Source organism: Zootermopsis nevadensis, unplaced genomic scaffold, assembly GCF_977971745.1.
Source record: "Zootermopsis nevadensis isolate Lab colony 2312 unplaced genomic scaffold, Znev_1.0 Znev_ptg000029l, whole genome shotgun sequence".
Lineage (NCBI taxonomy): Eukaryota > Metazoa > Arthropoda > Insecta > Blattodea > Termopsidae > Zootermopsis > Zootermopsis nevadensis.
In genome coordinates, this window is record NW_028259161.1 from 1,424,573 (window position 1) to 1,448,791 (window position 24,219).

The following is a 24,219-nucleotide window of genomic DNA, read 5'->3' on the forward strand; positions in this document are numbered from 1 at the left end:
TCCTATGTCAAAGATGCTTTACTATACGTTTAAAGATTTCATTGTTTCTTGTTTAAATTTGTAATGGTACAGATTACAGAGCCCAGAACGCAACAGAAGAAAAACTACTTTGCAGATACCGACTGCCTTTTTTAATGAAAATTCGTCGAGTAGTTTCGGGGGGAAAAACATGCGGATTCATGCAAAGAATCCATGTTACTGAGCTCACGATTGTGCTACGAATGTTTGTCTCTTCTCTTTTTTGCAGTGTGTGCCGATCCCCGGCCTAGGGTTTCGGCGCGGCAGCTACAAATGTGTGTGCCGCCGTGGATTCTATTTCCCTGATGTGAGGGCCGTGCATCGATATTACAATGGCACAGTGCTGGAGGAGGAATACGAGAAATTGTTGATGGTAAGATAACCTCCTTGTGGCAGACAGATGGGATTCGTACATGTGAGAAAAATATCGGATGAGCTTGTGATTAGATGGGACAGAGGACTGAAGTGGAAGCAAGCAAGATGGAGTACTCGTGCAAATGAAAAGTGCCAAAGGTTTATTGTAGGCGAGGAATGTTTTGATGCCACAGTTGGCTATTCTGCTTTTTTTTTTATTCGGGAGTCTGCGAGCCGAAACCTCAGCTAGGAGACAGGGTGTCCTGACTGAGGTGTTTTGTAATTTTCCTCATTCTGCCCAGGCATTTGCTGGTGTTACACGGTAAAGTAGACCGCTGAGGCTTCCTTCCACGCTGTTTTTTTTTTCCGGAACGAACACGCAGTTCAACGCCACATGGCGTGTGGCATAAATACAATAGTTCATATTAGACTCTTTGTATCTGTCCCCTCATAACTACGTATTGAATAATTTCGGCCTGTAGGAAAGGACTGAGGAATGGATTACTGAGCGATATCATCGAAGGCCAGATTGAAGGAAAGCGAGGACTGGGAAGAAGACTGATACAGCTAACTGACGATCTTAAACAAGGAAAGAAGATGAAGTTTCAGGAGTTAAAACGAGAAGCTGAGAATGGGGAAAACTGGCGAACTCTTTTTGGGCAGAACAATGGACCTGTCGTCAGACAGAACACTAAATAATAAAATAATAGGAAAGGACTAATGTATGATAGAACTGCTATATTTAAGGCAGTTAAAAAATTTACGTGTAGAGATGTCAAAATTGATTTCGGCCCAGAATGCTGCTTAGCTGTGATGTCAGTTTTACCTTTTTTATCTTCAGCACTGACTGTGGCGTTAAATACAATTAAGTAAATTCTCATTTATTTTCCAGAAGCTTTGTACTTGCGTTTGAGTGGGATGGGCGATGCTTCCCGAGTGGTATTTGATTGCTTATTTCCATTAGTTTGGTGCAGTGCGATTGAATTGCGAGTCCTGTGTCTTTCTTCAGAGTGGTTTCATCCCGTAAGGTTTCAAGATTCAAATGTTTTATGTTTCCTGTGTACTGCTTATGCATATTACGTACCTTATATTCCTTGATTTTGTCCTAACAATTTTCGTTGAAGATTGCAAGTTATGTAATTTTTCCCATCCTGCAACTTTGGCCCAAATATTCTGTTTGCGTCGGAATCAGCATGTAATAGAAAATTGCTGTCTTCTGGGTTGTTGCGCCGTGTAGTCTGGTAGATGTCCACCGACGTTTCAGAAGTCCACATCTACCAGACTTCGCGGCGCAACAACTCAGAAGACAGCAATCTTCGACCGTTGGAAGCCTCAAATCCTACACTGGATATAATACGTAGATGTGGCTGAAGTGTTTCAACAGAGTCATTTTGCTTTGGGTCACCTTGTAGTTTCAGCGTGGAGTAATGAAAAGTGAGGCAGTATATTTCGCCGAGGCTCCACACCGTGAGTGACAGGCCATTAGTCTGCATTGTTCTTCATCAGATTCGCATGTGTAATGCCCACTCCACACTGTAGCGACAGCGAAGTGTGACAAGCCAGTTCCCACACACATTTGCCACAGAATTCGGGTCCTGTACAGATTAACATCGTAATTAGCACAGTGTAATGTAATCACGTAATTTACAAATAATGGTTGTGCCTTTCTTTTCTACAAGCGACATAACATTTTGAAGTGCGGTATTAACTCTCGATGACCCTGTTTGCAGGAAGTAGACAACCAGTACAGCGAGGCAGGTATGTTTGAGTGCCTGCAGTGCGCCGAGGGTTGCGAATCGTGCGAAGACGACCGTCCCTGTGTCGTGTCCCTGAACTGGGTGATGCGCACCGCGATTCTCGTCTTGTCCTGCGTCATCATTTGCTGTCTTCCGGTTGTTGTCCTGTTCACCTGGAGGTACGGCAGCGTCAAGGTAGGAACGGTCCCAGTTAGGGTTATAATGTTATTACCGTGTCTGAGTTTAAGTGTCGACTGATGTATTCTGGGATTATGATATTGTTGTGGGACATTATATTACACAACTTTCAGGAAAGTACGTTTAACGACGCCAGTGTCTGCCTCATCTCATAAGTTCGCAAATGTAGCGATGTTTATATTCATGTTCATTGTTTTATTATACAGTTGCACATTAGATATTTCCCATTTTGTGAGGTTCATTTTACCAGGCACATTTTTAATATTGTGTTATTACGTTCACTGCAAAAATGACGGGACTCGCACTGTTAACGGGAGTGTTAAATAGTCTAAAATAGCCGACGCGTTGGAGATCTCGGTTGTAATAATTGTTCTTAGTTGAAGTTTGTTTGTTTCTGACAATTAGTGTTTTTTTTATAATTAAATGTGTTGCAAATAATAGGTTTCCGAACATTGTATGTAATGCTCAGTCATATCCAAGAGGGCAGCACAGAGAATATTAAATTACGCACTTGCATAGTTTCGTTGTAAAATATTTGTCGAGGAGAGAGAAATGTTGACACTTTTTAATATTTTACCGATTGTATTATATGACAGCATAAAAACTGTGAGAATTGAAAGAACAGGTAAAAAATATTTAAAATGTTTCCCATTCTTTGAATAACTTCACGGTCTTTTGTTGTGTACACTTTTTGTTTATTACATTTCCCTTTCAGAACGTTGGTACGTTCCATTAGTTCCACAAGTGACTCGTTTCTCATTTTTGTTTGTTGCCCTGGATTTATGAATTTAAAACAATGAGCAATATGGGAGTGAATGGATTTTGCTTTCTTCATCTACGGTCCCTTTGTTAAAAAGCCTTTTATTTTCATGTTCTTTTATAGAATGCCAACAGTCCTATGCCCGCCTTTGTTTCAGTGGAGCAGTGTGTCAAATTTCTAAGTCACCAAATTATCTTTTTCCTCATATTCGACAGTACTCGTTTCGACGTCCATTTTTATTTATCTTCAGACATGTCGTCATGAATTATGTGGAAACAAGTGAAGGCTGTTTCTTATGCCATAAAGCACGTAAAATAGGCGCGTATGGAATAGACCGTCTCCTCCTGCACCCGTTACGCAGTGTCTTGCAGAATTGTAACCCGAAAATCAATTCGTTCTTCTATTCATTAACAGTCTTTAACCAGTGAAGTTGACGAAACCTGATAACGATTAATAATACTTCCTTCAACTACTAGGGATTTACTCGTGGTACATATTAATAGTTATATTCCATTTTGTTGTTATATATAAAAATGTTACGGCAAGAAGCTTCATGCAGTAAGGAAACCGTGCTCAGCAGTGAACAAAGGACGCGCCTTGTAACGAGATCTATTAAGTTTGAGGTGATAGGAGCAGAAAGGAAAGAGCTTGAATGGAGCAACGAAAAAGTTCTTCCCGCTTGAATCTCAAATCTGTACGGCCGATGGGAACACGGCAGCGACTATTCTTACCCTTCCTTTGGATTCCTTTCGGTCGTGGTTGTGTGCTTAATTAGCTCTCACACGTGGCTTCTGTCTTGCTGCAATATTTTAGTTCTAAGCTTGTATAATTTTGATGAAGGTGGATGCTTGCATACGCACAGAGTGATTCGGAAAAGGTTTCGTGTGTTCGAAACCAGATGCTCCCTCGTGCACTTCTGTTCTCACTGTTCTTGGAGGCACTTGCTTAAATGCACAACTTTTTATGTGTACCACAAATGTTATATTGTGTGGGTGTGAAAATCGTTCTTTCATTTTTAAGGAAAAGCACAGACAAATTTCTGAATAAAATACCTTGGCCTAGCAGACTAAATACAACGGTGGACCGCAAAGGGGGAATCACAAATACTGCTAGTCGCCTGACGTTGTTTAATAATATTAAATCAGTGATGGGATTGGTTTGGCATGTAGCATGCATGAAAACCAAGAAAATTTGTTTTAAAATGGTTATGGAAAATCTGTTTGTGAAATATGTGTGAATCTGGGAATAACATTGAAAACTATCTTGGAAATGTTTACTCGATTATACTGACCCTTCAAGGTACGTGTCTGTGTGGACTACGTTTTTTTATTCTGATTTTTATTTTACATGAAAATATGAATACTAATATAGATTTTATTGACTTCGAAAGATACATATCCCTAATCTCGGCACAAAAATAAATAAATTTAACATTTTTCAACATCACGCACAGGACTGTTGTACAAAAAGGCCCAGAAAAATGTTCCTTTTACGTAAGGGAGCAGTGCTTATGGCTTTATGTACTGACGTAGAAAGTTATCGGAATACATTACAGCTTGAGTTTTTTGACCGTAGCATGAGATAAATTGTCAGTTATTGAACCCACGCCCATACAGAAATAAGCAGTTTTCAAATATATTTAACGTTCGTGATATAAGACAGAACAAATCTCACGATTTTATATTTTTATTTTTCTTGCTGCACTGTTATTATCATCCCTTACTGAGCTTCTTATTCTTTCCCTCGAGATGTTTGTAGGAAATGCTCCTTTTTATTGGCGCCATCTTGAAAATAATGGCGGTGTTCGTTATTTAATCTAGCATTTGGCATCATTTCCCATGTTAACTGCCTACGCAGACGCATTCAATTTGATCGACTGCCAACCAGTAAATCCCTACCGGTGATAATCTCAGATATACGTACTCATTATCAAACACCCTCTCCCCAGTGAACGCTGATATCTCATTTCGTTTCGTATTAGAAAGTAGCAATAAGAAAAATCCCATCTAAAAAGACGTTCGTTTTGGTACTCTTGAATTCAGATGAAGGTGTCGCTCGTTGCATTAAACTACTTGTTTGCCTTTTGCCTGCCTGCCTTCCCATTTCCGTGGATTGCTTAAGTTACTGACAGCCCGTAGGCTACAAACTGTAATGCTCATCATGTAACTGGGTTACAAGTATCATCCTCTCTCTGACTATGTTCTTATGTACCGAAAACGGTGCAAATTGGTCTTCTGGAGTCTGTATGTAGATGGAAAGGATGGTAGGCGCCTTAACTCCTTCTATAGCTGTCTGTGTGCTCATAATTTGTGTTTGAGATTCAATATAGATGGAATCTAATTCATGAGTTCTGCTGGCGTCTGTGTGTAGATGACACTGCGGTATTAATGGTGAATTAGACCACGTACTTTATTCGTAATTTTCTCTTGTTTGTGTGCTCCTCTGTGCGCTTTATAGGACTAGAAAAATTATTTATAATTTCTGTTAATCTCCTTGTGTTATGAAAGCATCTATGGTTAATTAGGTGTTACAAGTTTATTCAGGAACGCCTTCTTATTTAAGGTTTATGGGACACAGGATTTTTCTTTTAAAATCTATTAGTGATTTGTGTGTGGATTCTCAGTGTCTGGCCTTTTTAATTTTCGTGAAACTCGGTATTAATATCATGAAATTGAATGTATTCGTGCAAGTATTGGTAATGATAATTTTTAAATTTGTCAACACAGACGTGGACGTCGTGCGAAATCGTAGGTCCGTAGGAAAACGGTTATGCTCAATGTCAGATCATGAAATTATGTACGATATAGTGATAAGTCTTTTACACGAAATATAACAGCCCGTGAAATCTGTGCGTGTTTCACGCACATCTACCATTAGTGTGAATGGTAATAGAAAATTATCTCGTATAAACGGTTGGAACCCGAAATTTCACCAAGCGAACCGGAAGCTATTTTCAGTTAAATTAGCAGTGGACTTGTAACGAGACTGCAGCTCTACGTGGCTGTCATACACAGCCTTCCATTTAAAACGCAACCCTACTACGAAATCAATGGCAATACAGAATTCTTGCAACCGTGTCCCGTTATTACAGCTGATGGCACTGCTTGAAATCCGCAAGTTGGTAATTTCACCCGTTCCGTAGCTAGATAAGCATTTGCCACGGACAAACTCATTTCTTGTCCCGAAATGATGTGTCCAGCCGGTGTTTTGTTGTGTTACTCGGTGCTCCCTTGTCAGAACGCGCATTGCCAAATGATTCGCGAACAGCAGCTAACGATTTCGGTGCGACGTAATGTTAGAGAATAAACACACGTTGTATTTGCGCTTTTGCGCAATTGACATGAGTAGCGGCCTAGCAATGACGACGACCTTCACAGGACTGACATTTTGAGGATGGGAGTGCCTACTCCCTTTCAATTTTTATGCCTTAATAGATGTTTGTATTTTTCGGGGGGGGGGGGGGGTGGCGTTTTGAATGTTACAACCTGTATTTCAGAGATTTCGCATTTGTTTGTACGACGATTGACGGAGCCCATACTTATCAGTTAATTTATCGCAGTTCATTGGCAAAGTGATAGGAAATTCGCTGAGTTTCGTCTGTTCTTTTATCCAACCCGACTGCTGCAATTTGTGGTAGAAACGGTTTGCTTCATGAAACTACAAAGCGCGCTTGTTGAATGTAACTCAAACACATGGGCGTCCTACATGTTTCTACGGATAGCATTGTCCTATGACAATGAATGCAGGAATTCACGTGTGTTTTTATATATTCCCATGTCCCTACGTTCTACGTTTTTCTGAGAGGCTTGTTGAAATTGTGGTATAAGTTCGGATGACAGAACACAAGCATCACAAAACAATATCATTCTTTACGGGGCAGTAGAAGAGCGAATAATTTGATTACGGAAAAATAATTGAAATGTAAAGTACGCTATTGTCATTGCTGCCCTTGTTATGTCCTGGTGATTTTAAGTTGGTGAGAGGGGATGCGAACACACAGGCAGGGTCAAGTGTTCTCCAGTCGCATGTCAGACAGGACCATCACCTTAACAATTGTATCTTCTTATTTTACATACTAATATTTTATGACTTACGTCCGGACTATTTCATCATCTTCATATTCAGAATCGTCCATCCAATGAATATAATAAATAAGCCGATCTCTGGATTCCACCTAGTTTCAGTAGAACTTATTTCACGAAAATTCGTTTTAATACTATCCTCCAAATTTGTTCTAACTGTCTCAATATTTTCGAAACTGAATTCTGTATATGGGCCTAATATTTTCGTAACGTACTCTTACTGCATGTTGAACTCATTTCTTCGGAAGAAGGCTGTTGACTTAAATGAGAACGATAGGTAAACGATTTTATAAATACCTTAATTTATTATTGCTTTTGAGTTAGTGAGATAGCATACTTTGAGACAGGTGGAGATGAGATTTATCTACACACATTTTAAAAGTCTTTACAGTTTCATTATGTCTGCGCAGTTTTAAGAATAACTGGTCGAAGAAAGACGCTGTCTGTAATTAACATTATTCAGGTGTTATTTCGAGCAGAATCCTTCGTAACGTTAGAACTTTGTGTCATTCTTGCCCCATTACCTTTCGCGGTAAATTATGCTTCCAGCATCCCATGAGATGCGATGCGATGTTCGATCCTGCAGCCGCGCTGGGTCTTGTTGCTGGTGAACAGTTTTCTACTGAAACTGCATTAGTGATCACAGGTTTCTCCTTTCTCTGCACGTCGCATCTTGTCCGCAAAATTAAAATTCTTCGCACAAAATACGTTTGTCTCAAACTCAGAATGTTTGTTACTCCCACGCCTCACCTGTACAGAAAAAAACTTGAATTAGTCTCTGTTCAGTTTCAAACCTCAGTGACACGATTCTTTGTACTTTGCAGTAACGTGTGGGCGGCCACGGGGTATGTCTTCTTCTTCTTCTTCTTCTTCAGAATTCGTACGTTGAATACTTTGCTGTGAAATTTCTTAATTTTATTTTTACTAGCCTTATTAATGTATGCAATTATTTTATATTTTGGGTCCATTTATATTTATATTTTGTCTAGTATTTACTGCATATAACTGCATATATTTTTTTATTTTCGTAATTTACAAATTTGCGTTCCTTCGTCCTTTCCACGCTTGCCCAACCGTCCTACCTACTCAACAATCTATCCGGCTTGTTTGTTTTCTATTCGCACACACCTACTGCCCATCTCGTGTAACTACCTTCCTTCGGCGTAATCATGCTTTCAATTTTTTTGTCTTCCTTTTTCCATATGTGTGTCTTGTCTTCTTCATTCGCACATTTCTTCCCGCATTTCTTGTTTCCTTGACCCCTTTCACTCTCCTGCTGAACAACTCCGGAAGAGACTAACACGGTCATTACCACTCAAATCCGCACGCAGCTGCATTGTAAACCTGCGCAGTCGTTTTGCCCCTCTAATGTTTGTCGTTGGAGCAAAGAAAATGTACGCTCTTCTGCCTGCGTAGATGGCAGCTTGTGCGCAATCTCCTTTCTACTGTTGTGGTTGGCTCCACCGTCGCCTGGAAGCTGAAAACGGCCAGATTCTCCGAAACGTCCGCTTGTTATCACCTAAAGTGAATTACCTTCCTGCGTCTCACAAACGTCGCAGTTGTATTAATGCGTCTTTATCATTGAACTGAATGACTTTAGGGCGTGGGATTTGGGCAAACAAATCATATTTTAGATGCACAGAACTACATTTCGAACACATCACGGGATACGGGTGCCTTGCGTTGGGATGATCTCCCATCCAAAGACTCCTACCATATTTCGTCTTGATGTTTTCAAAATTGTGAATAGGAACTGGTCATTGGACATAGTCCTTGATTAATAGAGAAAAAATATTGGAGCTAAGTTAACTCCTGGTGGAAAATTTCAGAGTAGAACAAGATATGGTTTCAACTCGCTTGTTATTCGGGCAGCGTACGTTGATTTTGGTGTGGTATTGGAAATCGGAGAATATTTGTAGGATGTAAAGACTATGTAGACGTGAACTGAAAACTGACTCGCCAACACGACTGACTCTATCGAGAATACGAGAAAATTGTGATACAGTCTAGTCTGTGTGCAGGGGCATCTCCCACGAGTTGTTACTGACTATAAAGTACGTCGTCTTGCTTCAAAAGTTGGTAGTTACTCGTGTGCTGTTCTGATGCCCGAATGTTTGTTAGCGTTACCAAAACGAGCCTGCAGATAGACAGTGAGAATCATAACCCGTTTAAATTTATCAAATGAAAGGGAATTATACAGAAAGTAGATCACAGACACACGTTAAATATAACATCACTTAATGACAGTTTGAGTACTTCACATTGCAAGATCTGATACTCTACTAATATTCATTACTTTTATTTAATAAACTTCAGAGTTGAAAGTGGTTCAGATTAAGACACTTCACTTCTGATTCAGTTTTATATCATAATTTCTAACTGCAATATCTGATTACAATAGAAATTAAAGTCCCCATTGTTAATTCATTTTACAGACATCGTTCTTTAAAAAACCAAACGATCTGTCCCATTTTTCTCAGCTTTGTGATAGTTCGTTTGAACAATTGGCAAGTTTTTTTCGGTTCTCCCGGTCTTGTGCGTTCTAGGCGTGTGTGCACGAGGCAGATGTCTGATAGGCTTGATTGTTGATGTAGTTTGTACATTGTAGTCATAAAGTTTGTTCAGAAAGTCGAAAATATTGTCTTCTGAATTCAGTTCCGAACTCTGACGGTCGAGACAAGAAACGTGCTTGTCACACAGCAGAGAATCCAGCCTGAGGGCTTTGGCTTTAAGTTAAGGCAGGCGTGTGCTGTGTGTCTCCTTCAGAAATACACCCCCCGCCCCCAATTCTTACAGAATAAAGACGCCCTGACATGGATTACCATTACAGTGTTCATGTTCGGTACTATAGGCTAGATCCTTTGCGATATATTTTGGCGGCAGACGATGTATTTGCACATAAATTTGCCTTCATTGTCTGTTTCCTTGTTCCTTGAACTACAAGTTGAGTTTGAAATAGCGAGGGATTCAACTGAAACAAGGAATACACTAGCAAAGGAAGAAAGGGGAATAAGTTCTGCTTGGCAACATAATGCATATTTGTTAAAATTATTTCTAGATTGAAATTTTGAATTGTACATTCAGAGTGTTTTAAAAAACATAAGCACGTGTTTCAACCATTTGACCTAACGTTTACCAACATTTCAGCACTAAAAGAAATCCAGTCGAACTGTTGGATGATAAATTTTTCGTACCAGAAATTACACGCTTTTGCGGTACTTCTATTTTATTTTTTCAATTTTTGTCAAAATGGCTGCGTCTTTGCGAGCAACATGAATACAGGAGATTTTCATCTCAATAGAAAATTGTAAACTGCGTTGGCCTCAATTTAAACCATTTACCACTTTTTTTAATGGCGAGCTGCTAATAGGAGAACCCAAGCGTCAGTGAGTTCTGATCGATGTACATGTATGGATCTATCATCCATCTGTCCATTCAAGCAAGTGTCCATTCGTCCATCTGTCTGTCTGTCAACCCATCGATGTATCACTCTGTCTGTCATTTTATTCATCTGCTTGTACGATACCGCCAGTTCCTAGGTATCACTTTGCTGTGTTTCGGGAACACTATGTATTCATGTCAGGGTGCGTAGAATACAAGTAACATTCGTTAGAGCTTTGGTAAACGTAGAACTTTACTTTTGCTGTTTGTATTAAGAGTGTCAACATTTACGTGTTGGGGGTGGCTGAACAGTTTCAGCCCGAGCTAACTAAAGGGAGGAAATAAAACACGATGGAATCAGAAAAATGCAGTATGAAAATTTTGATTGGTGATAGACACAAGAAACAGCTGTATGATTAATGTAAAGAGAAATGAAAATGAAGCAGTCAGAGAAAAGGCTTGTTTTGGAACGAAGAAGAATTTGTCATAATGATATTCGGGAATTCTGTCCGTAACAAACGAAAATTTAAAAAGAAATGTAGGTATAACAAATAAGATAATGAAAAGGAATAAATTAATATAATAGGGAGTGGATAAAAGAGGAGCTGCAAAGGAGAATTAGCAGGAACTGAAAGAAAAATTCACGTTTAAATTCTGAACTAGCAATTGATTTCTGGTTAACATTCCTTCAACCGAATAAAAAAGGGGGTGAATTGGTGACGAGAATTAGAGACAGAGAGAGATCGAGAGGGTGTAGAATAATGGGTCAAGAGTCTGACGAAGTAATTACTGCTAGGGCGAAATATTCTCAAGAGCATTCCCTATAATTGAACTACAGTGGAGCCGGCGGGTAATTGTAAAAATTGAAAAATTATACAGTAAAATCCTAAGAGGTCACAAGAAAGTAGCTTTTCTGCGCGGACGTTGCTCGTTTGCCTCTGTATTTATGTCGCACGCCTGTTGGCGATTCCACCCACTGTGCCTGCCTTCACGTCAGTTATTGGTCCTTCTGCACGTTTTTCTTTCATCCTGGTGGTGCAGCTCGACGTCCGGTCTAACCTGGAAGGCTTCTTCGCTGCACAACACAGCTTTAAGTGGATTTTGCTACGAGCGGATGTTCCCTTCCGCTCTGGGCTTCTAAACCAGACTCCACCGATCATTTAAAGTAGATTATATGTGCTTACGCTGGGAGCAGACCGAATCTGTCCAATGCATTGTGTGTTTAGGTGTAACAAACCAATTCCATTACTTAAATACTCTTAAATATTCGCCAAGTCGAGAAACGATTTAAGCAGAAATGGGAATGTCTCAAATCTACATCAAAAGGTTAGATTTGAGACATTCCCATTTCTGCTTAAATCGTTTCTCGACTTGGCGAATATTTAAGAGTCTATACCTCCGTTTGTACCTCCCCTTTTCTCGTTTTTTCCCTTCTTCTTCTTTCTTTGTTCCTGTGGTATGTTGACAACTGTTTCTGGCGTGAAACAGCCAAATGCTACAACAAAGTTTTAAACCAGTGGTGGTACAAGTTTTTGCGGCCATTCGCAACACATGTCGCTGCACACTGTCTTCATTTGGCCAGACGGCGTTAACGGCATCTGGCATCCCACGACTTTCGAAGAAATGTTGTAATCTATAAATGAAGGTAAAGTTTTCCCTGCGACAAGGCACTGTACTTTAGGGGCTTAAGGCCTGTTGAAGTGAAGCTAAGCACTGGTTGGAGATGAATGGTTACTCTCCCGCTCCGACCTGTTTAAATCTAGTGTAGATAGGAGACTGAGTATGTAATCTATCCTGCCGCCTCCTTACCCTATACAGCTCAGTGGTAACTATATGTACCATCTGGTTGAAGAGTCACATGGAACAAGCAGCGGTGGACAATTGTAGAAAAACTGTTGCGTCACCTAATGCCGGGACATGTCGACAAACGGTCCAAATGTAACTCCACTCTCTTCTGCGTGTCTTCATAGCTTGGCGCTTGAAGCTGGAGGCGATATTTTAGATTGGATAAGAACTGTCTTTCCGGGATGAGTTGTTCTTTTTGTTTTGCCATAATAAAATTGTGTTGGATCTTAAGTGAAAACATAAAACAAGAAAAAATAGTTTTATCTAATAACTTGTACGCGGATAAAACCCAAAGTAAAACAAATACAGCTCATGAGAAAACAAATTGGACAAACCACTTTATTACACACTAGGATTTTGTATTTTATTCTTTTTGTGTGTGGAGTGCAGAGAGCTTGAGGGACAAGGAATATACGTATATACTATATTTGTGTGGGGAAATGAGGCAACAAGTGAACTAATGCAATGTTTGGGATTCTCTGCTGTGTATTCTAGAACCAGACGCTGCGCGGTGAACTAGTGACGCGTTTCTCGATAATGGCTCCCTCAGCGTGATGCTGTAACGACAGCCGTTCTTGGCCCACAATAAATTTCAGTTTTTATTATCTCTTTCGAGCAGCTGTGACAGGAATTGAAACAGACAACTCGTGAATTGTTGAAATAAAATTGTCCGAATTTTTAGGAGGTAATTTATTTCACAAGAAGGAAAATTATTTTCAGGTTGAATGGGACGTTTTGTTACTCGTTAGCATGTAACGTTGAAAATGATATAATGCATCAAACGATGGGCCATTTTCTAAACAGGTACACTCCTGTGAAATACTGGGACAGCAACAACGCCAGTTATGCGATTATCGTATTAGTGTTATTTTTGTACTAGATCAGCGCAGTAACCAACAGGCACCTTCTTGGAAAGTTGCTAGTCTCTCGCAAGCCAACAAATTTCCTCCTTTTATGAAACCCGAAGTTTAATTTTATTGTTCGCAAGAGCCCGTCTATTGTATTGTATTTTTATACGATTCATTTTGGTGTTATTTTGTGACATGATCTTATATATTCCAAATCATCCTTAAGTTTTCTTATGCCCCACTCAGTTCATTCCAATTTTTATGACCCTAGTGATAACTTGTGAAGAATACAATTTTTCGATCTTCAGGTTATGTAATTTTATCGTCTTGTTATTTAGTCTTTCTTAAGTTCACATATTTAAATTATGGTAATCAAAGTGAAGATGTAATGATCCATCATCATCATATATCAGTCGAAAGGACAATGACCGACAGCGACGGTACGCAAAGCAGTGGGACCTTGTGATGCTACACGTCAAGTTCCCAGGTCTAGAAATTTTTTTCAAAGGAACGCGATGTAACATCTCGCGCATACCAACCGAATTCACAAAGACGTTACAGGCTCTGGAGATTAAATACGTTTGAAATGCTGATGGAAGATTCAACCAAATGAAGAAACAGAAAGGAAAAAGCAGGCTAGGTTGAGAAAGAAGCGCAGAACAAGAGGAAGATATAAATACATTCTCTCGAGATTAAAACGCTGTTCAAATGTGGAGAGGAGAAAGTAATATACAAGAGGATAGATTTGAAACTAGGGTTTTATTATATTATCGCTTTCCTTAGATGGAAAAACAATCGATCTGACGCCTTACATTAAAAATTAATAAGAAGTTTCGAAAAAGCTAGCCCTAGTTTCGGGCGGACTTAATCTGTTTTGGATTTCTTCACGGTTCAAACGTCTGGCAAGACGTTCATTACGCGCGATAGAATTAGGTTAGGTTTGCTATCCGCGCTAGTTGATACATCGTAACGTTTGCTGATTATTGCGAGACGTTATACAAACATATTCTAATGGATGTTTAACTATCACTTATGCTTTCTTTCTTTCATTAATTCTACTTGCCTTCTTCGGTAAACAGGAAGTTGAGGATATTTTGATCGGATCTGTATTTATCTTATGTATAAATCGAATTATACCGTATCAATACCAGCAGTTGAAGTTCTTTTGTATTCTGAAGCTAAGTTCCCACGTTCGCCATTAGAGAATACGTGGCGCAACGATCAATCATAACTTTTAGCAATGATTCGTCCTTCCGTTCCTTATACTGGCCTTGCTTTCTGTTACTCTTTCTTTCTTTCTTTCTTTCTTTCTTTTTGTTTTGGGTGATGAGTAGAGCGCACTTAACTGATGAGTGTAAGGTCAAGGTTGTAGATCAATATTAGTGGAGAGATATCAGCCAAAAGCATTTTCTAGTCATTTAAAAATGTATAAACGCGTTACAACACTCAGTTCCATAGCCCAGAAGACGACACTCGACATTTCCACCACCATAAAAATCGCGTATTATCTCATCAGCTAAAAGATTTTCACTTTAATTTCAGGGCTACAAGTTCAATTTCATAGAAAGTAATTTGTAACCGGTGTTCCCTGCAAAGTTATTTTGCTTTGGAGTTATACTATGCATACGAATTAAGGTATTGCCTCTAAAATGATCCACCTTGTAAGCTTCTGTAGAAGTTAAAGCCAATGTAATTAAGCAAATTTCTTTTAAAACTTTTCTCGCAGGTTGTGCTTCATATGCCTAGGTCCATATTTGATTTACTGAGTCAGATGGTAATGAAAATTGTTTTATCGTTAACAGGGGGTGGGGTGGGGGGACTATAACCGTGTCCATACCAGGTCTTTACATTTTTCTGTACTTTGCAGACTGAAACTTTTTTATTGCCTGAAAGTTTATGCAGTTTAAATTAAGACTTTTCTCCTGGTTCCTCGGCGCATTTTCTTCTCGTCTTTGAGTCGTTTATGCTGATCTGTTAAAGGGATATTTTTTGTTATGGGATCCGAAGGTTCGTGAACTGTATGAATCTGACAGCAAGTACAGAGCAGTTCAGTGCGTTTGCAACCAACTTCTTGGTGTGTTCTGTCAAGGTTTTTCATTTTAACTGGTCAGTGATATTGCATTCTTACCTATGTACGTAGATTCTTCGTTTGGTTGGCTTGGTAACGTAGAACAGAGAACGTACTGATCGAACAAGTACAACATAGAAATGCAGTGTTTTGCATAAATGTGATTATATTTTAAGATATTATTGATAACGTTATTTGACATTCAGTCCCAGGCATGTAATAGACATAGTCTTGTCACTGACGAACTTAGCATCAGTTGCCTATAGAATCAAGAAGCGGTATTGTATTTGTCGAATACGTAATATGGACATTAGCATTAGCATTTTTCTTCATGTAGGACATTAAGAGAAATATGGAATTACATCTGTGTAACTTTAATAATTTTTACGCAATGAATAAAAAACTTGCTATGGCCATAGTTGTCTGTCTTATGGCTCAAGACAAGCTCCAGGCATTTTTAACATATGTTTGATGGTGAATGCGAGTTTCACGCTTCGCTGTATTTACCCCCGTGGGGAGATATCCCATTGCACTTTGGATAGGAAGTTGGGTGACCTTCGAAGCCAGTCAGAAAGGAATCGTCTATTTTACAGCATGAATCTGATCCCTCTATTCCATTTAGCTGAGTTCAGCACATCCCTTGTTATGTGTATCACCACCACCACCACCATAAAATTCGCCATTTGAGCCGCTCTGTCAGAATTTTTCTCCGTATTCTCGTCACAGATGCCTTGTAATTGTCTAGGTTTATTGCGTACTAAATAATTTATTTGAACAAATACCTTCTTGGGAACCTCCGCTGTTCAAATTCATTACGTACCAGGAAATCATAAAATAATCCCATGTGGTTGATGTATATATATAATCTTGTAATATGTGTAGGCCTATATTATTTTGAATTGTATTGAACTGTATGTTTACATATTTCGGTGTTACAAACACAAACTATTATTGCAAACAGATGCGTAATTCAGAATTAATGAGTCGTCCGCATTATTTGTTATTGTGTGTGTTAATGCAGTAAAATGCATTTACAACAGAGAATGACAGTTAAATATACGTTTATTTAGTTACTATCTTTTGAATTGTTTCACGGAGTGATTACAATAATTATTTCTAGTCCCTTCAAATGTTTTCGTGTTTGCAGTGGTAACTTGGCAACGAAACTACGGTTTCCCACATCAGAAACCTGGGTCGAGTCTTCGGGATTTGCTTGCAGGTTTTCTTTCAGACAAGTTGGCATTGCGACAGGTTTCTTCCTCTACTTTAATTTCCGCTTTCCGAAGCCAGGTATCAATTCACTCGTGTTCTGTTTTAGTCTACGACAGTCTCCAAGCTGTGCGACAGGCCCGAGCAGCCAGCACGGTATCGAAACCTCCGTCCTCACTAGGGGCTTTGTGTTTGATCCAGAGAGTTGGATAGCCAAGCAATTGAATTTTATATTTTCCCTCAAGTGCGTTTTCGACGAGCTGTTTGCGTGACGCAGTTTCTGTCTGTCTGCCGCTGACAGATGTATATGTATATCTGTGCGATGGATTTTTTTTTCGTACTCTTTATTGAATCTGTTACTGTCGTGCGCAGTGGCGGTATCCATAAAACTGGCACGGAGAAGAGACGAACCAGGTTCGATTTCTGGTTGATGTGGCGTAATGTTTCACTTTACGCTGAACCAATAATGGAATTCCTCGGTGGCTGTGAGAATTCTAGGATGCGTATATATTATGAAGGGGCGTCAGAATGTAGTGGTTTGTTCTGGTGCTTCGTGTTTGGGATCTTGGGCCGGAGACTGCGTTTCTCGAGTCATCGGTGTCCTGACCCACGTACTTCGAGGTCTGAAATGTTAAATCGATGTGATAAATTTAAGGAACGAAACAGACTTTGATGTCTTGCCTTCCTAGAACCAACCAACGCCTTGGCAGCAGAACCTGCAGGTTCAACACCGAAGTCCGCCACCGGCCACGATCCTGCCTTCCTACCGAGTTTAATAGAAATAAATCGATGCTCCTATTTTCAGGGGTCACACAGAAGACATGCAAAAATTTTGGACTACATCCTGTTTCGTGAAAGTGGCTTGATTGATTGTTTGTCGTAACAGCAACTCCTGTTTCGAAACAGCCAGTTTTATGAAATACAGTATTAACATCTCTCCGGAACAGCTTACAGGAACAATGGATACGTAATTAACTTCATTATACCAGCAGGCGTGATGTTCTAGTATTAATATATGTTTGTGCGCATTTAGATTTCAGCGCAACTACTGCTCCATTGTCATCTGATAAATTATAACTGCACGCTCCGTTACACAATTAGCGTTTAGCGCTACTCCGTAAAGTACCTGACAAAATGACATGAATTTGTCGAATGGTAAGAATCACCACCGTTTCGTATAACTTTCTGCACTACCGACCAGTATACTTTCCAGAATTTCTTTTTTCCGGCTCTACTATCAGCAGCGCTGCCGTCATACTGCCTGAGATTTTGGTCCTGTCTCTAGGAAGGTGCTGAGACATCGTCAATAAATGGGTTATGACTCTCCATGCAGACCATAATTATTTGTAATTCATATTCTATATCATATAACCTCCGCAGCTGAATAGCATTGTCAGATAACCCTGGAATAAATAAAAAGAAGATCTGTTTGCTAACACAAATAGTGTGTGATTAATGGACCGCTGTTACATACCTTAAGACTGCCACGATCGTGGTGATGATAAGGCAAAGGTCTCTCCATGATCAAGTAAGCTTTATGCGATTGTAAAATGGAGGCGTAGCGCCACGAATTCTCGACATCGGCAGTGTGGATTAAAATTAGTTATCAGCATCACACTGTATCCGCTGGATTGCAGTCTGGGTCTGTTTCAGACCCGATCTGGACGCCATGACGAACTTAAACGTCCCATCCCCTGCCAGGAGAAAGTAACCAGTCATCCACACCGTAGCGTTCGGCTACTATTGGTTGATCGGGGAAAAAATTAACAAAACAACTTTGTTCTCTTGTTTCAGGTGGTGAGAGCAGCTAGTCCCGTCCTGCTGAGAGTCATTACACTGGGAGCCTTCTTTATCTACTGCACGGTGAGTAGACTGAAGCCAGGGTTACATTAATTCCAGCAGACTCTCGTGTGAACAATATTTAGGAATGTAGTCCGTGACGTAACGAAAACTATCTTGCCATTACAAAGATAGATGGCTGAATGCTGACATATCACCCGTTTGCTTCTCGTCAAATAAAATGTGCAAACATTGCGCTTCGAGCTAATTCGTGGGAGTAACTTCAGGAAGCCGCTGTACTCACCGCGCAGTAAATTCTCTTCGCCCGTTCTCATGCCAAGAGCACATCTTACAGTATCTGTTTATCTTCAGCAGTAAGATACCTTCTCTTTACGACCAGGGCACTGGAGTTCTTCAAAGCATCTGAACTTATCCAAAGACGGCTTGAGAAGTTAGCGTCAAAGTGGAAGTAATGAAGTAACTCCATTCTGCAGATCAGTCTAAAGCCGTCGTAGTTAACTAAGTTTGTCAAGAAGGTTTCAGTTCTTACGAAACATGTAGGCTCAGAGCCGTGTTTAAAGTTACCAGACCAGCTGGAGTCTTCACACTCTGTTTCTCTAGTATTAATTTTCTCTTGTCTCACAAGTGCCCTTCCCCCCCTCACAGTTTTCTCACCATCTGCTGATTTTTTAAATTCTGAATAAATATTTGTTTATCCTCGTCTCATGCTCACTATATATATATCCAAAATCCGTAGGCCTTTGCTGTTTGTTTGCATGCTTTTAATTTGTATTTCAAAGAGGAGATATTTAAATGGTTTTAGAAGGCTCAGAACTCTTTAGCGTATGACGGCGGATATAATAAAAAAATCTGTCCCAAACTGTAATTTCCTGAATATGGCTGTCTTGTGGAATGTACCACCATGCAGTCTGGTGGACACTGGCCGACGTTTCAGAGATTCTTACTGCCTCCATGATTTCATCACGCTGGTGGATGCAGTTAGCATCTTTGTAACATCGATCAATAACTACCAATCTATAGGGTTACAGCCGTCTTAATGTCTGTCGCCGTGAGGACCTGGAAATGTCATCCGTAGGTTTCCTCCATTATGTGACTGATTTGTTGGCTGTGTAACTTTCTTTCGTGTGAGATTTGAGGTTCTCAGGGCGGTGAAGGTGACGGTGTTCTGGGGTTTGACGCTTTATAGACTCGTAGGCAGATACCGACGTTTCGGATAAATTTACTCTCTTCATTTTCATGTCTGTAGATATCATGTCAGTTTTTTCTTCCGGACAGACCGTTCTCTTAAATATAAATTAAATGAAAGAGCTATGTTCGTGTTCGTTCTTTTCAGAGGATGCCCTGCTTTTGACCTTGTTTCTTAATATGGATGTCTCACTGCATTATGTTTGTGCATTTTCTGCTGTCTCGCCTTGTGTCGCATGATATCGTTGCTTTATGTTTGTACAAAGACGAGAGGAATTGCGTAAAAAAATAACTTAAGAGGATCCGGAAATTGTGAATGTTAAAATTAAATTTGCCTCAGGAAGAGAGGCCAAAGAACAAAGACTCAAAGAAGAGCAGTTTGTCTCTGCCAACAAAGAATTACAAACTAATCTCATGCGAACCTCTTCTGTCCCGTTGTTAAAGCCTTTAAATATTTTATTTCTGCAACTGAAAAAGTTTATAATATGGCCCTGCTATGCTGCTCAACAAAAATTAAAATATTAACGCTTATAATTTTGGGGAGATGCGATGTGGAAGATGAATAACACAGTTGTCAGGGCACGAATGCCCTAAATTTGACTGAAGACAACTGAAGGAACGTTAAAATGACATGGAGACGTATTTTAAGCGTCTTTAGTCTAACTTTTGAAATTTAAAAGTTCACCCGGCCTACTAATTCTGTAATACACTGGCTATTTTATTTGATTTTTAAGACTTTGTTAGCGCGTTTGGGCACTTCAGTGGCGAAAATTGAGCCCCTTTGGCACCGGTCTGTATCCTGGACACTGTCTTTTGTCTCTCCACGTTTTCAGAACAAAATTTGTTACCCATTTTTTATGTCTCTTGCGCGGTACGCAACAAAACACAATACACTGCCCTGCTAAACAGGGTTTCTGAATACGGCTGTGTTCTCGGATTTTGCGCCGTGTATTACTGTATATATTAGCCGACGTTTCAGACGAGCTTACTGAAGGAGGCAGTGAGCTCCTCTGAAACTGCCACCGCCCCCACATCCCAGAAGACAGAGCCATCTTCATGCTCGTCGCCGTGAGAAACTGAAATTTCATCAGGTTTTTGAACTATACGATCCGTGTATTCGTTTTGCTTCTTGTGTGTTTCTCTCTGTCTCTGTTTCATCTCTCTGCTCCTTTCTTTGTTCCTGTTTTCTGTTTATTTTGTATACATGTGTGATGTTTTACACGTATAACTGCTGCGCCGGTGTCTCTAACTTGTGTGTTGTGTATTGTAAACATGGCTGCAAATGTTATTTCCTTTTTCTTGTGTTGAGAAGTAAAATGTACGTTGAGGGGGTGTTTACGGTGTGAACTCGATTTAACTTCGTCTGAGTGCAGGGACAAACTTGTATTATGACGATAAGGAACCATCAAGTGACATTACCGATAGAACACTGTGAACAGCAAAAACTCCATCGAGTGAGCTGATGAAACGAGTTTTATGTAAATAACTGCATCTCCATTTGTGTTCTCTTCTGATACACAAAACTGAAATTTGTCCCCCTGGCTTCAGTTTCTAGTCAAGAGTCTGTGACCTCATTATCTGGTTAGTGTGTAAGCGAAAACTCCAGGGAATTCGTTCTCAGTTGGCACGTCAAAACAATAAGAGGAACTGAAGATTTTCTGCCTGTGTTTTCCTTGTAAAGTTCACATCTGCGTACTAAGATAGGTATGAAACTACTTACCTGAAATATTTTGCGACTGAAACTGTTTACTTCAGAATAAGTCTGTTATTAAGACAGACATAGATATAAGAAAAGTTTTAGAAGCGACACAGTTTCCAAATAATGTGTTACTTGTTTGTTGGTGACACTTACTTGCTTATGTGAAAAGTACGCGGATTTCTTTGTCTGTGTTGCGACGCTGTGCAGACGTGTAGGTAGATGGTAACGTATCAAAGTAACTTTTGCCCTCCCTGAAAATGGAGCCAATTCATTCCTCCGAAACGTTGGTAACTATTAACAGGATTACACGACATTACTCTCCAGAAGAGACAGTCCACATTTTCATAGGAGTGAAAACCTCCAGCTCATGTGCAATCTCTGTGCTGAAATAAGTTACTGGTCCTAATAGCCATAAATTATTTGCGCGAAGATAAAATTTTTTGAAGCAGCATCGGTCAGATCCTCGTGTCTCAAATGCCTATATGCCCTCTCTCGAGGAGTGCGTCTCGCCGTTCAGTCCACCATACCTGAATAAAGTAGGACTTTTGAAACTGTCGCTTGCAGGTGCTGGCTTTCAGTGCGAGATCATGTCCCAGATAGCAGAAGAGCTTATAAATGCTTTCGGTGGTAGTATAGAATGGATGTCTTTCTTACAAAATGCAGATAGAATGGAATTTTAAAAATTATTCAGTCACTGTCACCGCGTGTAAGAAATGTTGGCTCTATCGGTTGCCTTCAAAAATTTTGCGATTGATCACGACTCCTTCTGTGCTCTTTTAAGCCATTTCTTGTCTTATGTCATGTTTCATTGTATTTCATTCTTTTCAGTTCTCTCATTTCTGTTTTTATGTTTACTCCCTTTTTACCTTTCACTGTCCTTTTCCTTTCCTTCTTTCGATGTTTGTTTCTGAGAATTGTGTAATTATTCATATTGAGTTGTATTGGTTTGTTGAGTGCTTGTATGTGTTTATTGCGTCCAATTACTCCACAGTTGTAACGCAATGTAAATAACCGGGTCCTGTTTCGGGAGTATAATAACCCTAATGTCTGTTGCCCATGAACATGCATCGGACATTCAATTTCGCTGCGTCTCTTAACACGGAACTACGGCACGTGTCATAAACCATGTGATCACGAAGCAAAACCCATACGATTGATTATTCCTAATGCACACTGCACGTAATGGAAACCTGTAATCACGACATGCAGCTATTGATTGTTAAATAGGTGGTGCATATAGTTACCATTGGGCTTCGAGAGTGCGTTTCGGTTTCAGGAACTGAGACAAACTAAAAATAAATATTGTTCTAAATTTCGTTTCTACCATTGTCAGACATTGCACGAAATGTACGCAGGCAGCGGGTTGATAACCCCTCGTTTAGATTAGGCGGTGTCTCGCAGTGGATCGGACCAGAGAATACCTGTGAAGCTTACAGACGACGACGGTCGGCGGCTTCAGATAACTCTACTGTCTGCCTCCCTGCCGACTGTAAACCACAGGATAGAAGAAGTTGTGTTTCTCTTGTCTCTTATCAACGCCGTTAGCTCAACTCCCACCGACAGGGCGGTCCTCTTTCGGAGAATCAGGTGTCGCGTTGTTTCAACATCGCCTCGAAAGTGCTGATCAACAAATTTCAGACTCGTCAAAACTTTCTTAAATTTAGTAAGGACTGGAAAGAATTAGAGAGATTCACGGAAGCAAAGAAATTAGAAAGAAAAAAGGAAATAACGTGGGACGAAGAAAGTTCGAAGTAAAGTAACTGCTAACCTGACCGTCCACCCCAATCTGATGTCGGAGGTGTAGAATATTGTGAGCAGAAATTAAACGTTTCCTTTGCACCTTCATGTGAGGGTTCGCCACAGGACTGTTTCAGTTTAATATCGCCACTGAACTTGCAATGCATAGGCTAGACTTAACTTTTTTAGGGCAAGGGAAACTGCGTGTGTGCAAGCATGCCACTTCTCTTGACGTTCGGTAGCGATGCATTTCACCCACAGAGTATTCGTGGGACTGAATTCTCTCCCAGAATAAACGCGGATTCATTTACTGCGTTGTTTGTTTTAGGTTTTATCAATCCTCATTTTTTAAAGGCATTAACGGTGGAAGTAGCTCGGTCTGCCGGATCCAACAGAATAGGTATCTGCCCCCTTTTTATCTGAAGACGAAGCGATTCTTTAATTTGAGATTTGTTAAGGCTTTAAAGACCCATGATGGATAAAGCTTACAACAAGAAAATAGTAATATGATCACCAAAGACATTCAGAGAAGAACGGATTGGTTTACTAGGCATCATTAACCGAGTGAACTTTGTAATGATCTCTCCCTTTGCGTTTTGTTTGCGATAGGAACTGAATTCTTGTGCATTCTCAACAAAAATTACACGAAATGAAATTACAATGCAGAAACCGGCTGTGTTTTTGGGTGTTCGCATATTTCATCTTCGAAGCTAATCAAACTTGGATTCCCATTAGTACGATTTTTTTAGTAGTCAGCACGTACGGCAAACCCTGTGCTTTAGAGTTTATAGAACAATACAACGCGTTTCCTCAGCCTGAAATGTCTTTTCGTGTCACGTTACCGCCAACTTTGTGCCATTCCTTATGCGTAGCTTAATTAATTTTATGACAGGTTATTGTTTACATGCTACATTCATTTTCAGAATATTCTGTAGACATGAATTTCAATTACGAAACAGTACACATTAATCAATTTCAAGGACCTTGAATTTGACCACAAACGGAGGAAATTAGCATCAAAACATTATACGACGTATTTCTCTCTCGATTTCTACTGACAGCCACAAAATCAGATTTTAGCAGTAAATGCGAGACGCGACGAAAGAAAGAGTATTTGCCCCGGGAAGTCAGATGATCTTTTTAAATATTGTTGGTTGAATAATTGGGTACATGAATACAGTTTGAAGGATTATTACTTCCAGTGTCAGATCCAGCCGTTTGGATACTTTGTTCTTTCTTTGCTTGTAGCATTATCCTACCATGAAGGTCAGTTGGGAAACTTGAATTCACATTATATCA

General features: G+C 39.9%; 1 protein-coding gene across 5 annotated transcripts in view; it reads left to right on the forward strand.

Annotated features, from left to right (window-relative positions):
• The window catches only part of LOC110838906 (uncharacterized), a 253,543-nt gene that overhangs the window by 172,833 nt on the left and 56,491 nt on the right, over positions 1 to 24,219 (forward strand). For all 5 annotated transcript variants that reach the window (XM_087358251.1, XM_022082562.2, XM_087358254.1 and 2 more), the window contains exons 4-6: positions 248 to 391; positions 2,103 to 2,303; positions 18,294 to 18,362. In XM_087358251.1, the coding sequence (XP_087214377.1) occupies positions 248 to 391; positions 2,103 to 2,303; positions 18,294 to 18,362 (414 nt within the window). The remainder of the gene's footprint in view (positions 1 to 247; positions 392 to 2,102; positions 2,304 to 18,293; positions 18,363 to 24,219) is intronic.